The sequence below is a fragment of the Xiphophorus hellerii genome, chromosome 19 (assembly GCF_003331165.1).
Source record: "Xiphophorus hellerii strain 12219 chromosome 19, Xiphophorus_hellerii-4.1, whole genome shotgun sequence".
Classification (NCBI taxonomy): domain Eukaryota; kingdom Metazoa; phylum Chordata; class Actinopteri; order Cyprinodontiformes; family Poeciliidae; genus Xiphophorus; species Xiphophorus hellerii.
This window is the reverse complement of record NC_045690.1, coordinates 6,592,676-6,608,588: the sequence shown is the minus strand read 5'-3', so window position 1 is coordinate 6,608,588 and position 15,913 is coordinate 6,592,676. Positions and strand designations below refer to the sequence as shown.

The 15,913-nt window shown below is 38.2% G+C and overlaps 2 protein-coding genes across 3 annotated transcripts in view; one reads left to right on the top strand and one right to left on the bottom strand.

Annotated features, from left to right (window-relative positions):
• The window catches only part of itpk1b (inositol-tetrakisphosphate 1-kinase b), a 40,688-nt gene extending 36,853 nt beyond the window's left edge, over nucleotides 1-3,835 (top strand). For both annotated transcript variants that reach the window (XM_032546670.1, XM_032546671.1), the window contains exon 11: nucleotides 1,071-3,835. In XM_032546670.1, coding sequence (XP_032402561.1) covers nucleotides 1,071-1,342 — 272 coding nt within the window. In that variant the 3' untranslated portion in view covers nucleotides 1,343-3,835. The remainder of the gene's footprint in view (nucleotides 1-1,070) is intronic.
• A 1,354-nt stretch (nucleotides 3,836-5,189) lies between these two features.
• plk4 (polo-like kinase 4 (Drosophila)) lies at nucleotides 5,190-15,270 on the bottom strand. Its single transcript, XM_032547907.1, has 15 exons — nucleotides 15,061-15,270; nucleotides 14,032-14,127; nucleotides 13,662-13,757; nucleotides 12,793-12,907; nucleotides 11,086-12,016; nucleotides 10,916-11,004; nucleotides 9,922-10,178; nucleotides 9,333-9,437; nucleotides 9,150-9,252; nucleotides 8,180-8,329; nucleotides 7,880-8,108; nucleotides 6,805-6,907; nucleotides 6,595-6,732; nucleotides 6,402-6,508; nucleotides 5,190-5,543 (listed from the first exon to the last, which is right to left on the bottom strand). The coding sequence occupies exons 1-15, from the start codon at nucleotides 15,088-15,090 to the stop codon at nucleotides 5,432-5,434; spliced, it is 2,661 nt and encodes an 886-aa protein (XP_032403798.1). The 5' UTR covers nucleotides 15,091-15,270; the 3' UTR covers nucleotides 5,190-5,431.
• Between the last annotated feature and the right edge of the window lie 643 nt (nucleotides 15,271-15,913).

The window sequence follows — 15,913 nt, the reverse complement described above, 5'->3', positions numbered from 1 at the left end:
ATTAATCGATTAATCAGATAAAAGAAAGGCAGATTTTTTATATAATTACTGAAGAACCACATCTACTCATTGACTTGCACTCTAAAGTACATTTTGGTGAAGCCAAATCTGCTTTTAATTGATGTATTAGAACCAGGGCTGGAACAATTAATTGGATTAATTGTGATTAATCACGATTAATCAATTATTGGAATAACCCAAATCTGATTTGGGTGCAGCAAACTTGAATTTTCAGTTGAAGTTTCTGTATAGTTTTACTTATTATAAAAGCTTAGTTATGAAAAGACAAATAGTTTGTGTCATACTTTGTATTTACCATAGTAAGAAAATTATGTCAGTAATAGGGCTGAAACAATTAATCGTGATTAATTGATTATTGGGATTATCGTCTCATTTAGTAATCGATAAATTGATAACCAGATTATACAAAAAAAGGACATTTTCAGAAAGAACAACACAGTCAGAGCAGTAATTAAGCCGAAACTGTACAAATATATACATTTTACATTTAAGAAAAAAAGACTCTTCTCTGTTTATGAATATGTTTTACTCAATACTTCTCGGGTGCAACAGCTTCACTCAGTTCAAAGTCTGTAAAAAATATCTTAAACACCTATTGTTATCCAGTTACTAATCAATTAACCCAAAAATAATCAACTGAGCTTTTCACAAGTTGTTAGAAGTACTTTATATTTGTGGATGTATCTTTTGTTACAAATAATCAAGCATTCTCTAAAGGAATGTTATATTATTGCGTTTTAGGCAACAATGTTTATTTTCTCATTCAAAAAAGTTATTAAATTGTTTGTTTGCATCTTTTAACGTATTTCTAATATGGTATAAAATAGATTTAAATGAAAAATCTGCAGAATGTGCCAGTTGTCTTATCCGATTAATCATCAGAATTATCAGTTAATCATCAGTATAATTGATTAATCGTCAGAAACAATCAATTAATTGATAAGTAAAATTATTAACCCAATGAATATGATTACTATTTTCTTGTTTTTGCTGTTTTTTGGTAAAATGAGCACCGTCTTGTCGTTTCCTGAGCGTTTCTCTGCTTCCAGGTTATGAAGGCGTTCCGGAGTTCTTCAACGACCTGCTGAGCCACATCAGCGGCGTCCTGCAGAGCCACAACCCGGACTTCGTTCCTGCCGGAGATCAGCCCAAAGGCCTGACGGTGAGCGGCGGCGCCGGTGGCGGTGCCCCCCAGGCTCCGTGCTGCTGCAGCAGCGTGCGCGGGAAGGAGCTGCAGAGACTGGGCTGCAACTCGGCCGTGTCGCCCAACTTCCAGCAGCACTGCGTCTCCACGATAGCTACGAAGGCCTCCTCCCAGTGACTGAGCCCGGCCCGACCCGGCCCGCTTGATTCCTGAGCAAATCACAGTGGTGACAGTAATAATAATAATAATGAAGATGAATAATAATCAGAGTAATTATGATGTTAATAATGTATCTAATCAAAAATAGGCCTTTTCCTCTGTGGTTACTGAAACTGTTGGTGATTGGGTGTAAGCTTCTTTCCTCTCTGCCTTTTTGTACATTTGGTTCTGTCCGATGAGACTGTATCAGTACTGTAATGTGAACCTTTGGGAACCGAACGGCTGAGTTCAGTTTCGCTGTAAAGAAAGAGTCCAGGCGAGGTAGCTAACGGCGGCTAACGGCCCGATCCCGCCAAACGCTTAGACTGAAGCATATCCGCAATGCGGCGGGCCGCGGTCCTGCGGGCCGCTGTCGGGTCAGAAGAAGGGAGTTCTTCTTGAAGTGCCGTGAAGTTAGTTTGAGAGAGAAGAGTTGAACATCCGTGATCACGTGACCAAGTTTGGTGGCGTTTCTGCAGCTGTTTGGCTCCAGATGTTGATTCTCTGCGACCACATTCCCCGTTCTGCATGTCTGCAAAGAAATTCCAGGATTGATTTCCGATATTCCAGTGGATCGTCTCCTTAAACGAGCGTGTCACTTTAAAACAATAAACTAAAAGATTCGAGATTTTCAAAGTGTGAGACGCCTGAGCTCCTCAGAAAAAATCCACAAACATTTAGCCAACTTCACAAAGCTAGAGACAAATGGGTAAATATTTAGAACCTAAATCAGTTTCATTTCTGGTGATTATTTAAAGTTTGGATTTTCATGGTTTGGATGTTAAGATGCCCCACTATGGGGCAATAATTGAGTTATTTAGCAGAGCAAAAAAATGTAAATCATATTTTCTTTGTATTACTCGTTTATTTATAAATGTCAGTTTCAAACGAAATATTAAGTTAGCTGCTAAATATTTAGCTTCAATTAAATGTTTACTTAGCCAGCTTAATGTTTACCTTAAAGCAAATATTTATTTTGCAAATTAGATATTTAGCTTCAATCTAGATATTTAGCTAGGAAGCTGAATATTTAACTTCAAACTAAATATTTAGCTTTCATCTAAATGTTTAGTTAGCAAGCAAAATATTGAGTTTGAAACAAAATGTTTTGTTAGCGAATCATATTTAGTGTGAACCGAAATATTTGATTCAAACTAAATATTTAGATTGAACCAAATCTGGATATTTAGTTAAATCTAAACTAAATATTTAGCAAAATATTTAGTATTAAGCAAAATATTTAGTTAGCAAGTGAAATATTTAGTTTCAATCTAAATGTTTATTTAGCAATCTGAATACTTAATCTAAAGCTGCATATCAAGTTTGAAACTAAATGTTTAATTAGCAAGCTAAACATTTAGCTAAAAACAAATATTTAGGCATTTGCCTTCAAACTAAATATTTGATTTTGTTTCACATATTTAGCTTTATATGAAAAGCTAAATATATAGCTTTTCATATAAAACTAAATATGTGAAACAAAATGTTTTGTTAGAGAATCTAAATATTTAACTTCCAACTAAATACTTAATTTGAAGCTAGATATTTAGCTTCAGTCTAAATATTTTGAATGAAGCTAAATATTTAGCACAGCCAAAGGTATTTTGGTGTTTTAGCAGGTAAACCACCTCCAGTAACTTTAACAGATTTTCAGAAACAACATTGATGAAATGGAGGACAGTTTTCTATTTGCTCTCACACTTTGAAAACTTCCGGTCTGGATGATTTAAGGAAGAATCTGTTTTCCTGTCGCTCATCCTCTCCTGCAGAACTCCTGTCTGTCGCTTCGCTGAGCTCGGTTCTGACCCGGTTCCTCTTCCAGCTGCTGTATCCGTGTGAAGGGAAGAGGTCCAGCTCTTGTTCCCAGTGTTCACTGTGATTTCTTTTTTTTTTTTTTTAACTCTGGTTTGTTTATACTTTTGTCTTGACATCTAATGAGAGTAACTTTATTTTATTGAGATTTTATGGGAAAATGTTTTATATAAATAAACTGAGAGCAGTGATGTTTTTGAGCATATTTTACAGTAAAATGGCTCGCATGTTGATCAAATCAAACCAGAACCGCGGTTCAGTCTGTAAATGATTGCACTCCTCTGAGCCTGAATCCTGGAGATCATTCCTCCCATTTTATTTTCCATTTAATTGTCTCTGCAGCTTCTTCATCAGCATCTCTCTGGGCCAGAACCTTTAAATCTATACTGGTGATCCGAACTACAGCGTTGTCAGGAGAATCTAATGCTTCCCTGTACTTCCTGTTCTTCACGGTGAAAATAATCTGCAGCCCAGACTGTTTCCTGCTCCCAGCTTCACCTCAATGTTTACTTCTTGGGTGTCTTGTATAATGTTTATATGCGCCGAGGCTTAATTCCATATAGTATGTTTTGTAAGAGTTCTGTAATTAAGATCCACAATTTTGACCTTTTTTTAATTAAAGGGCCAGTACAACAGGCAAAAATAAACATGTGAAACCTCTGTTGTCTTAATATGGTGACCTGATTTTGTTAAATCATTCAGGTGTTTAATAAGGAAGGTTAGTTACAAGTGAAATCAGAAGTTATTTTTGTAACTGAAGTTAAATAAAACCAAGTGTCTCTTGTTTTAGAATAACAATTCAGTTTGGTAAATGTCTAATTTTACCACAAGGCCCTTGTAGAAAGAAGAAATTAAATTTCTGCCAGAATTTTCTTTTTTGATTAATCTAAATTTTTTCTGAAAAACAAAAGTGGAAATTTCAGATGATTTATAAATAAATAAAAGTAATTTCTGAGGTTACCGTATTTTTCGGACTATAAGCCGCTACTTTCTTCCCACGTTTTGAACCATGCGGCTTATTACCCGGTGCGGCTTTTCTGTGGATTTTTCTGCAACCACCAGGGGGCTCTTTAGCAGGAAGGGAATCATTGGAAGTCAAAATTGGTAAATCAAAGAAGAAAGTGCTGATTTTCATTTAGAACAAGCGCATGCTAGCAGCAGACGGAGAAAAGTTTTCAAATCCAAACCCGCTCATCAGGGAAACAACAGAAGAAGTTCATATGATGCAGCTTTTAAGTTGAAGGCTGTCGATCTGGTAGTACTGCACAAGCTCGGCGTGAACAAATCCATGGTTCGGCGTTGGAGACGCAGGTCCTTGTGACAAACCCAGCGGTGGAGATACCAGCAGCCTATAGCCCGGTGTCGCTTGTAAATGTAAGTTTCCAGTTTTTTAAAAACAAACTTTGTGGTTGCGGCTTATAGTACGGTCCGCTCTATAGTCCAGAAAATACTGTAATCTCAAAATTTCAGGGCTTTGTTCTAGCAAATCTTTGACTTTTAACAATAAAAATTCTAGAAAGGTTTATTAAATCCAAAAACATTCTTGGAAAATTTTAAACTTTTTGAATGCAGGAATTTTCTATTTTTTCTAGAACATTTCTGACAGAAAATTTGTGGTCAATCTCAAAAAAAGATTTTTTTTCCTAGCCACGTGTTGACTCTTTGAGCTCAGAAATGTCCTTGTATGTTTTAGAAAATTTAGACAACTTCAAAATTTGACTGTTTTGTAGCAATTTTTTTACTTGACTTTAGACAAAAAAGTCAAGTGAAAAAAAGACCAAAAAAATTCCAAGCTTTTTTGCCAAGACATTTTCAACTTTTCAAACTCAGAAATTTCCAGTTTTTTCTAAAAAATTTCTGAAATGTTTAAGTTCATACAGTGAGATAAAGAAGTATCTGACGTATCTTTTTATTCAGGATATGTAAATTTCTGGTTTCAACTGTAGTTTCACTTTTACATTTAATAGAAAATATTGTAATTATAATAAATTGTGAAAAGAAAACCAATCAGATCTCTAGTTCTCCACCTCCAGATGTTTATTGCATCACCAAGTTCATATGACAGGAAAACTTTGCAATACGTCTATTTTAGACACTATACAACATTTATAAAAATAAAATCTTTACATAATCAGTCTTCTGTACATGTAAAAAAAGAAAGAAAAGAGCAAAGATACAGACAGAATATTTACAGCAACAGCAGAGCGGCGACAATCTGGAGGTTGCTAATGCTAACGTGGGGTTCTCTGCAGACGGCTAATGCGCATGCGCGTGACGAGGCGCCGGATTGGCCAGCAGGCCGAGGATGGTGGAGAGGCAGTGCAGCTTCTCTTTGACGTGTTCAGGCAGCTTCTCGTTCTCCTTGTACCTGCAGAGGAGATGCGCCTTAAAACTTCGGTTGTTTATTGTACGAATGCAAACAATTGGTGGTCAATTAATGTTTTATTAGATAAAAAAGAATTCCAATCGATTAACTAATGTCGTCCGCTTGGACCTTTGTTACTGTTGTAGTTTCCAGCAGAGGGCGCCGCTGGTCATCCTTAAGTGGAGCCAGAAATAAAAAGATGGCGGAACGGGACAAAGTAATGGTACAAACAGAGTCCGATATGGGATACAAAATGCGCTTTATGCGGCTCTGTTTTGAAATATAAACACTCGACAAACTCCTTAAGCGTCAAAAATACTTTGCTACAAGGTGAGGATGTGGTGACGGAGTAAAATGGTAACATGATGCAGGGGGGGAAAGAACATGGCGCCGCTAAGAACGGTTGGTTTTAGGGTTGAGTTAATTCACTAAATGGACCAAAGTTTTATCATTCCTTTAAGAGCAAAAACAAACAGGACATGTCTGAACATTTCTCTGTCCATGTGGAATTACTTTATCCTTTTCATCTTTTTCTTTTCAGCTACCTATGAGGTTATTGTTATATTTTATAAATATGTTTTAAGTTTAATGTGAAATAAAGAGAAATTTGTGTTAATACAGTCAGTATTTAATACAGCTGATACAAAAATAATGTTAAAATGTAATTATGTTTTATTTTAAATTCAACATTATAAAAAAGCGCTATTTATGTTGTGGTCTTGATATAAGAGAAAACTCATGTTTTTAAGAAAATGGCCACTTATGAATTAATCATCAACTCAACCAGCTTTAGACTAACTCATTAATCGATAACTTACATCAGCGATGTAAGTTATCGATTAAAATCAGTTTGTTTCCCACCTGGTGACTCTGCCCTCTGCAGACGTGTAAGTGATGCAGGAGACCCCGGCCTGCACCACCAGCTGGGAGCCGTCGTTGAACTGGACCCACACCTCTCCACTCGTCAGCTTCAGAAACACAAACCCGATGCTTTAACAGCTGCAGCCATCAACAGATCAGAGACTATCCTGATCTTTTTTGTTCTTTTTTTTACCTGGGACGCCCATCCGATGTTGGGCACGAATATCGACTTCACCACCTTTCCTGCGCTCTGTACCGAGTCCTGTCGGACCGGGGAGCATTTCTTACTCAAGCTGGCTGAGGTGAAATCCGACCCGTCGTAGGAAATCATCTGAAAATAAATAAGATCGTTACAGATTGGATCTGGATTGTTGTGGCTTTATGCTGAGCCGGCGACTCTTACTGAAGGAGTGATCTGTGGAGGTTTAGGAGGCGTCGCCAAATCGGGAGGAACCGGCCGTGACGGCGCTGACCCGGAGGATAAAGACTCTGAGCTGGCCGGCCTCCTACCAAGATTAACACACAGAATGACTCCTCAGTAGAAGAAGAAGAGCAAGAAGGAAGAAAACAAGAACAAGACCAAACAAGAAGAAAATATAAAGGAACAAAAACAAAATAAGTAGTAGATCTTTTTCTTTCTTCTAAGAAAAAGATTAGAAGATGAAGAAAGAAAAGAACAATAAAAACAAGGGCAAGAAGCAAAAATAATGAAAACAATAGAACAAGGAGAAGAAAAAGAAAAACAGAAAAAAAACAACTAGAAGAGCAAAAACAAGAAAAAATAAAGCATAAGAGAGAGAGATAAGATAAATCTTTATTGTCATTGTCACAAGGACAACGAAATTCAAAGGGTGCCATCAGTCGGTGCACATGCCCAAAAACAAAAAATAACTGTCTCACAATTCACACACAACGCAAGAATCAACAAATAACTGGCAGAAAAAATAAAATAAAATAAGAACAGCCACATTCTCACATACATCATATATGATGATTAATGGTTGTTTTTGATTGCATTTAGTTTTGTTATTGCTATCGGGTAGAAACTGTCTCTGAGACGGTTGGTTCTTGTTCTGGTTGCTCTGTATCTTCTGCCTGAAGGCAGCAGTGTGAACAGAGAATGTCCGGGGTGAGAAGTGTCCTTTGTGATGTGTTGTGCTTTTCTTAGACAGCGGTCGCTGTGCAGGTCCAGGACCAAACAAGAAAAAGGAAAAGCAAAGAAACAACAAAAACAGAAAACAAGAAAAAAATGGGAAAGAAAAAGCAAGAACAAACAAAAAAAAGAAGGAAAGAAGAAAAATAACAAAAAGAAAATTACTAGAAGAAAGACGAGGGAAGAGAACACAAAAAGCAACAAGGAAAAACGAGAAGAAGGAAAGAAAAATCAAAAAGAAGAAGAAGAAGAATGGGAACAAGAAAAACAACAAGAAGAAAACGAAGAAGAATCCCTCCATGTATATAAAAAAGCATCTCTCTACCTGCCAATCGTTATGGGGAAGAACAGGACGTTCTTGGCGCTCCGCTGCTCCTCCGCCGTGATGGCGGCCTCTAGTGACAGACACATGCTATGGCCTTCGTCGGACAGCTCCACATAGAGCCGGCTCTCCGGGCTCAGGCCGCTCAGACCCACTTCTCCCTTCACCGTGTACGACTTCCCGCTCTTCTCCACCACTCGCACCAGCTCCGACGTCTTGTGGGTCTTTGCTCCTAAAAGACGGAGTCAGAGTCAGCCTCTTCTGCAGCGACGGCCCAACATCTGCCCAACATCTGGGACTCACCGTCGTAAAAACAGACTTCCAGGTCCGCGTCCGGGGAGTTTTCCATCAGCATCACTTTGGCGAACTTGGTGTACAGAGTCACTTTAGGAGTTTTGGATTTTACAAGCTGCACAAACTTGGAGGCGTATTGGTACTTCTTCCAGTATTTTTCTGTGAAACAAGTTTATGAAGGCATCAGTTCGAACTGTTTTTAGCTGTAAAATCCAAGAACTTTTCAAGCACTTTCAAGGTAGGCTTTCAAACTTTTCCAGCACCAAACTTTGTAGATAAGACAATACAAATTTACAACTATACCTGGTATAATTTATTACAGTTATTAATAATGAATTGTGGTAATATTTTAGATTCTACAGTTTCTTCTAATGTTTCTTAGATTTAAACATTAAATCTAAGAAAATTTAATGTTTTGAAATATCTCCCTCACACACTCTGTACACCTAAATGGTCTGAAAATAAAACCAAAATTTTACCAAAAAATCCCATAATTTCAATAACATTATAGTAACATTATATATTAGATAACCTTTATTTCAGTTACACATATCAATAAGTTACTGAGTCATTAGTAATATATATTCATTGAGATTATGTGAAGGTAAATTACCTTCCTGCTCAAATTAAATGTTTAAACACAATATAAAAAAAGTTACCAAAAAAAAAAAAAAAATGTAATTTAGCAAATAGAAATAATTTTGGTAATTCTAACCAAGAAAAATTTAGTCTAATTTCAGACAGTGATTAAATTTTTTTTTTAAGTATTTTTATTAAGTTTATGGAAATATCTGGTTTCAACTTTAAATGTTTTCCAAATTTAAGCTCTAAATCAAACATTAGATTGCACTTTATTACAAAACTGTGAAGTTTCAATCAAGAACTATCCAACTAAAGTATTTTAAACTCACGTATAAACCCAGTAGTTTATTGTATTTATTTCCATTTCCTGATATTAATAAAGTCTGTGTTTGTTTACCTGGAAGGTCGTCGTAGCTACAGATGAGAATGTCCTCTGGGGGCGCTGGCGGCCGGTCCAGCACAGGTAACCCCTTCCCGCCGTTGGGCTGGTATATCGTCACCTACGGCAACAGCAACACCACCACGGTTACAACATGGTGAAAAACATGCAAACAGCAAAGCGTGCGTCGTGTGACCGCACCATGGAGCCATCGCAGGAAATCTGCAGGACCTCTTTAACCCTTTCCTGGCCGTTTTGGGATTTTAAAAGCTCCATGCAGACTTCACCTGTTTCCAGGATGCTGACCTGCAAGAATAAAACAAGACATTATCATAAAGGCGGCCGACAGGGACTTTATTATAACAATTGTACTGCAATAAAATCAAAGATTATGATAAAAAAACGATTTACTTGTTTTACTTGGGTAATAAATATTTCATCACAGCATTCATACGGCCACAAACATAAATATTGTGAAAAACATTCTCATCTCAAATATGCTTCTTGAGGATGCCACTTACTTAAAAAAAGTGACTGGTATCACTTAACTACAAAAAGTAACTGCATTTAATCATATTTTTAAATTTACTGATGCTCTGGTGGAACAAAAAGTGGATAAAAAAAGCAAATAACTTTCTGATCTGTTTCTTTATTATTAAACATCAAACTAAAATTTATCGTAACGATGAATCAAAATTCTTATCATGATAAGAATTTTTTCACAGTAAACGGTACGATAAATGCCCACCGCCAGTCAGAGAGAGTGTGAAAAAGAAGAATCTCAACCTACAACTGCGTTTTTGGTTTTCTGCCTGATGGGCTTCAGTCTGTGGGCACACAGTGGAGACACGACGTCTCTCAGAGTTTTCCTCTTCTGCTCCCTGCTGTGAGGAGGCTGGAAGTCTGTTCCCGCTGTGATGTCCCGGGACGATTCGGGATACGGCTGCAGACCTCGGCCCGCGGGCTCGGACCAGGAGCTGTGGACCCCGGGGGGTCCTCTGCTGTGGAAGCTGCCGCCGCTGCTGTCTGTGGGCCTCGGGCCGGACCCTGAGTCAGAGAACATGACGACACTTTGACCTCACACTCTGAGGCGTCTGATGAACAGTTTTATCATTTCTAAAGAAAAACCCTTAAAATTTCTCTGAGGAAATTTATTAGTCCTGATTTAACAAACATACACCCTAATTATTGATTTATGAGTTAATCTAAAGTTGATTAATCTCTCTTCAATGAAGACAGTCAATCATCTGTTCAAAACACAAAATGCTAAATTTTTCATAATAAGCCGAATTAAAACCCCCCATAACTTTTAACATTAGCTGTATGAAACACCAACTGAATAAACAGAAATTTGTGGTTTTCTCACATTACTAAACTTAGACCTACATATAAAAATAAACAGAAACATCTTAAGTTGCTGAATAGAAAAATAAAAGATGAAATGAATAAAATATGTGAAAAGAGATGTATTCATACAGACAGCTACTTTTTGTGGTTGCTCTTGATGACAGCCCTCAAAATCAACCGTCCTTGTTGACGCCATGTTTTTTCCCCTTCCTGCTACAATTTTTATTTCTTACATTTCTCTGTCATATTATCTTCGCCTCTGAAGAAAATCAGTAATTTTAGGTTGAGAAGTTGATGCTTAAGAATGACCAGCAGGCGCCCTCTGCTGGATGGCGGCCAAACTACAACACTTAAAAAGAAGGTCTAAGCGCAACTAATTTTAACCTAATAAACCATTAATCCCGAACACACCCACAGATTAAAAATCAAAGCTCTACCTTCACTGTTGAGCCAGTTAGAAACTCCATCCAGGTCCTGATACTGGGAGGTCGGTGGGTAAACCATCTGAGCTGGCAGATATCCTGAGCTGAAACACAAAGTGAAACGCTTCAATAAATCTCAATCTGAGACCCGAAGAAGAGATCCGACCAACAGGCAGAGGTCTTACTGTGCCGGCTGTTTGACGGGAGGGGAGGGAAGCCTGCCATGGTCTGAAAACGGATGAGGAGTGGAGGATGAGGGGAAGAGGGGCCGTCCCACCGCCGACAGAGTCTCCTCTGAATGGCATCTGCCCAGCTCATGGTGCGAGGAGGTCAGCCCTGGTTCTGCAGAACCGCAGCGGTCCGATGAGTGAGCCCTCCGGAGGAACCTGGAATACGGCTGTCCGGTCTCTCCGACGTGAGCAGCCCGTCCTCGGGACCCGTCCCCGTCGTCGAAGCTGCTCGGCTGCCGTGGAGGAACGTACGTCATCCGGTTCGGCAGCGCCGGACCAATCGCGTGCTTGGTTCGCTGCTGGAGGCGGGTGCCGCTGCTAGCGGAAATGGAAGACGTGCACGCCGTCGAGATGGTGGCGATTCCGCTGTCTATGGAGCTGTCGTCGCCCAGCCTCGGCTCTTTGGTCCTGACCAGCAGGTTCTGGGTCATAAAAGGGTGGTCCAGCACGGCGGAGAGACTGGGCCGCAGCGCAGGGTCCCTCTGGAGCAGCTGGTGGATCAGGTCCTGAGCCTCTAACGAAACGTGGCGCGGCATCTCGTAGTCCCCGAGCACAACCTTGGACAGAGTGTGCTTGACTGTGTCGGTGTCAAACGGAGGGCGGCCCATCAGGAAGGCGTAGAACATGCAGCCCAGAGACCAGACGTCAGACTCCAGGCCGTGAGCGCTGCGGGTGGCCACTTCCGGGGAGATGTAGTTGGGAGTCCCACACATGGTGAAGTGCTTTTCATTGGGCAGCTTGAGCTGAGTGGCCAGGCCAAAGTCCGCTATTTTAATGTTCATGTTGCTGGTCAGCAGCAGATTGGACAGCGTCAGGTCGCGGTGCAAGATGCCGTGAGTATGTAAATACAGCATTCCCTTCACGATCTGATGCATGAAGTGTCTGGCTGCAGAAACAAACAAATAAATGTTTTAAAAATCGAACTGGAACACACAGGCCTGTCAGATAACAAATATTGCTTGATGACAAATTGCTCCAGCAATTATTGCGATAAACAATAACGTTGTTTTGAGACCATTTTCAACTAATAATGCAAATTCCTTAAGAGAGCAATAAACTTTAATTTTGTAAAAAACACTAGATACTAGAACTGGAGAACATTTTAAATATCCAAAATAAAGCACAACAAACAAAAATGATAAATAAAACAGAAAGAAAAACCACACACAACAGAAACCATAAATAAAATGGATTAGGATATCTCTGAAAACAAAATTTTCCTTAAAACAATAATCACCATCAGAATGGAAATTATCGAGCAATTAGATTTTTAATTGCTTATTGAGACAGGCTTTCTGGAACATACTACTTTTGCAGCTTTTAGATAAACAGCAAAAACACAAAATCTTGCCAAGTAGTTAGTTAGTTCACTTGAAATAAGGCAAAACTAACTTAAAAGTAACAAGGAGCTTGTTTTAAGTCAATAATTTCTTAATATTGATGAAGGTTCTAGTAGCAGTGTTGTAAGTGAAACAGCCTGAATAAAAATTAAATATTAAGGAATTATTGACTTAAAACAATTTCCTATGTCTTGCGAAAAGTTTAATTAAAGTTAGTTTTTCTTTACTTTAAAAGTACTATAATATTGGAACTAAAAACTAGAGTAAAAATACTTGGTAATATTGAGTGTTTTTGCAGTGTATGAGAAAACTTGCAGCTCACCTTCATCTTCAGAAAAAGGCATCTTCCTCTCTTTCAAGTATCGACTCATCTCCCCGTTGTGGCACATCTCCAACACCAGATACACATAGTTGCTGTCCTCAAAGTAGTTGTAGAGCTTTAGAAAAAAACATTTTATTTATTTATTAATAAAAATAAATAAATAAACAGATGAATACATTGTATTGATGTTAAGCAGAAAGGCTGAGCTTTTTACATGTTGATGTTAGAAGTATTTGTTTAGCTGCAGTTGCATCTATTGCTACAAATAATCAAGCACACATTATGAAATAATATTTTTTGGAATTTTAGGCAATAAAATTGTGATTTTCTTATTCATAAAATGAACTAACTGCTAACTGTGCATCTTTTAACAGATTCATAATACTGTATTAAAAAAAGCTTAAATGGTTAAATGTAAAATCTGCAGAATGTGGCAACTTTTTTTTCCTACTTTTCATTGATAGAATAATCGATTACTAAAGTCTTAATCTAAGATTCCTGTGTAATCCCTACATCCAGTTTCTCTGGATAATCTCGTGTGTAGCTCATGCTGGTCACTACCTAAAAAACTGTGAACTAAATATTTCTGAAGAAAAATTTTTGTTTTTTGAATGAGATATAAGAGATGTGTTCAGAGTTACTGTAAGTAGAATATGATTAGCTACACACTGCCAGTCAGCTGGCTTCCCAGTGCTTTCCAGAATGTGGCTGTTTAAAAAAGTAATGATAACGTAAATATAGAAAGAGTGGATTTAATGAAATATCTGATTGTAATTCTCAATCACAAACCTCACATCACGAAACTCTACATGAAAATATGGTATGAATTATTTTATTAAACACTTATAAACTACACCTGCAAACATTACCTCAAGGATAGAAGGATGCTTCAGTCTGCAGTGAATCTCCACCTCATTTGTCACACGTTGCACCATCCCAGCTTTGTGCATCGCTTTCTTGTCGATCTGCAGATGGAAATATCACAGGTAATTATACCCCTCTACAACGGACTAACAAGCACTGTGGGACTGAGCTGCCAGCAGTGTTTGAGTCCTGGAGCTAATAGCCAATCTGTTAGACAACAAGGCGTTACCAACCGAGAGCTTCTCTCTGGGTAGTTAGGGGACCAGGAGAAGCCCTTGGGAGGTAACTAAAGTCTAATAACCCAACTGTTGTAGTTTACAGTTCAACTGTCTGTTGCTGGAAACAGCTTGTTTTTCTAAGGCAAAATTATCTTACCATTTTGATCGCAACCTCCAGTCCAGTCTTAACAGATTTTGCCCGGTAAACACATGCAAAAGAGCCTTTGCCAAGGAGGGTAAGGACTTTAAAATCCTACAACAAGAAGGAAAAATACACAATAAATATAATATTTACAATATTTTCACTTCAGATGACTATTGAAAATCCTGCAGCAGGATCTTTAAACGCATGTACCTCAATATGAACGGCTTCAAGGCATGAAACACTGTCCTCCTCATCACCAAAGAAACTTGAAGAGAAATAATCTATAATCTGATCAAACATCAATGTCCCTCTAACCTGCGACATGTTGAATGCTCAAAGGAACGGTCACTCCAGCAGCTAAGGACACCAAATCCCACCACAACAAACCGCAACTGTCAAACACCTGACGCTGTTATCTGGCCAATCAAAACCTTTAATTATCCCGGCTTTCTCCCCGCTAACGAGGAGAGCAAGCTGCTAACAACAAGCTGCCGTTTCCAGGCAGCTTGTTGTTTACAAACGGATGAGGTCCCAGGAGTACCAGGAGAGCGTCTTGTAACCAACCAAAAACACACACACACACACATATATATATAAAATATTATATTCATTCGAATATAATACAACATAATATCAATATATATAAAATAATAATATGTTTATTATTATTACTCATATTACTCTTATTGCTATTATTATTAATGGCATAATAGATACATTATTATTGATCATTATAATGAAATAGTCTCGATCATGCCAATAATAACAACAATAACACCATAGCAATTTGTCGTCTACCACAACAGGTTAAGTTAGCTTGAACTGATTCCAGCCTACTAATATCCGTCCTACGATGATAAATCCCCATCTATTAAATTTGTAAAAATATTATTTTCAATTCATAGACGTTTCTACTTAGATAAACGGTGCTAAGAATCTACTTCGCTGCGTATTTGAAGCAGTAGTTGCTGTAACGCTCGGTAAGTACACCAACCCCCAGTCAGCGCGAGCTGCGTGCGTTAGCCTAACAAAGGGACCCACCTCGATCTTGTCGCCGATTGAAACGCTCATCCTGCTGGATTTCGATCTCGCAGGTCAGCGCCGGTTTGCAAAAATGATCCTCGGTCGACAGAAATCATGGAGGCCCGGAATAGCCGCTCTCAGAAGGTAAAGAAACTTAGCGCTCTCGTTCCCCTCCAAAACTCTGACATTTCTTCCATTTTGAAAATATCCGCCCGTTACTTTGTGGCCACGTCACATCTACGTGTCTTGGCAACAATAGTCTAGGCCACGCCCCAATTTAAAGGGCCCGTACATAATTATTGAAACGTCAACGCTGCTTGACATCTGAGCTGAATGGCGTTATTGTCACGAATTCATGCATGAAACGTGAATAAAGAGAAACAACACAAATAACACGGTAAATTACTAATGTTTTTATATGCAATTGCACCATAATAGACTAGAATGACTTCAAAAAGTGAATTTATTTCTGTACTACAAATATTGTATATAAAAAAAAACAATAAAATTACATTTACATGGAAAGTCTCATAGTGTTTCATGTAATCTTTGCTTTTTTCTTTGAACATACTAGGATTTGGTTATATAAGAGCAGTTAATGCATAAAGCTGTAATAGAGGAAAAACTAAAACCAAGCTGTTCTAAATTATTTTAAGCTCCTTTGCATAGATTTTGTTTCTAAACTTCTCATTCAAAGCTATTAAAATGCTTTTGATTTTACAGTTGTTATTGTTGGAGAAGGAAGATGTTGACATTTTGTTGGGAGACAGTCCTCAGTTGCCATGAGATGAGGCACAATAGATCTCTTGAATGTGAAAAAATTATGTAGTTTTTTCCATTTAGATTTAAATAATTGTTGCTAATTTTGCAT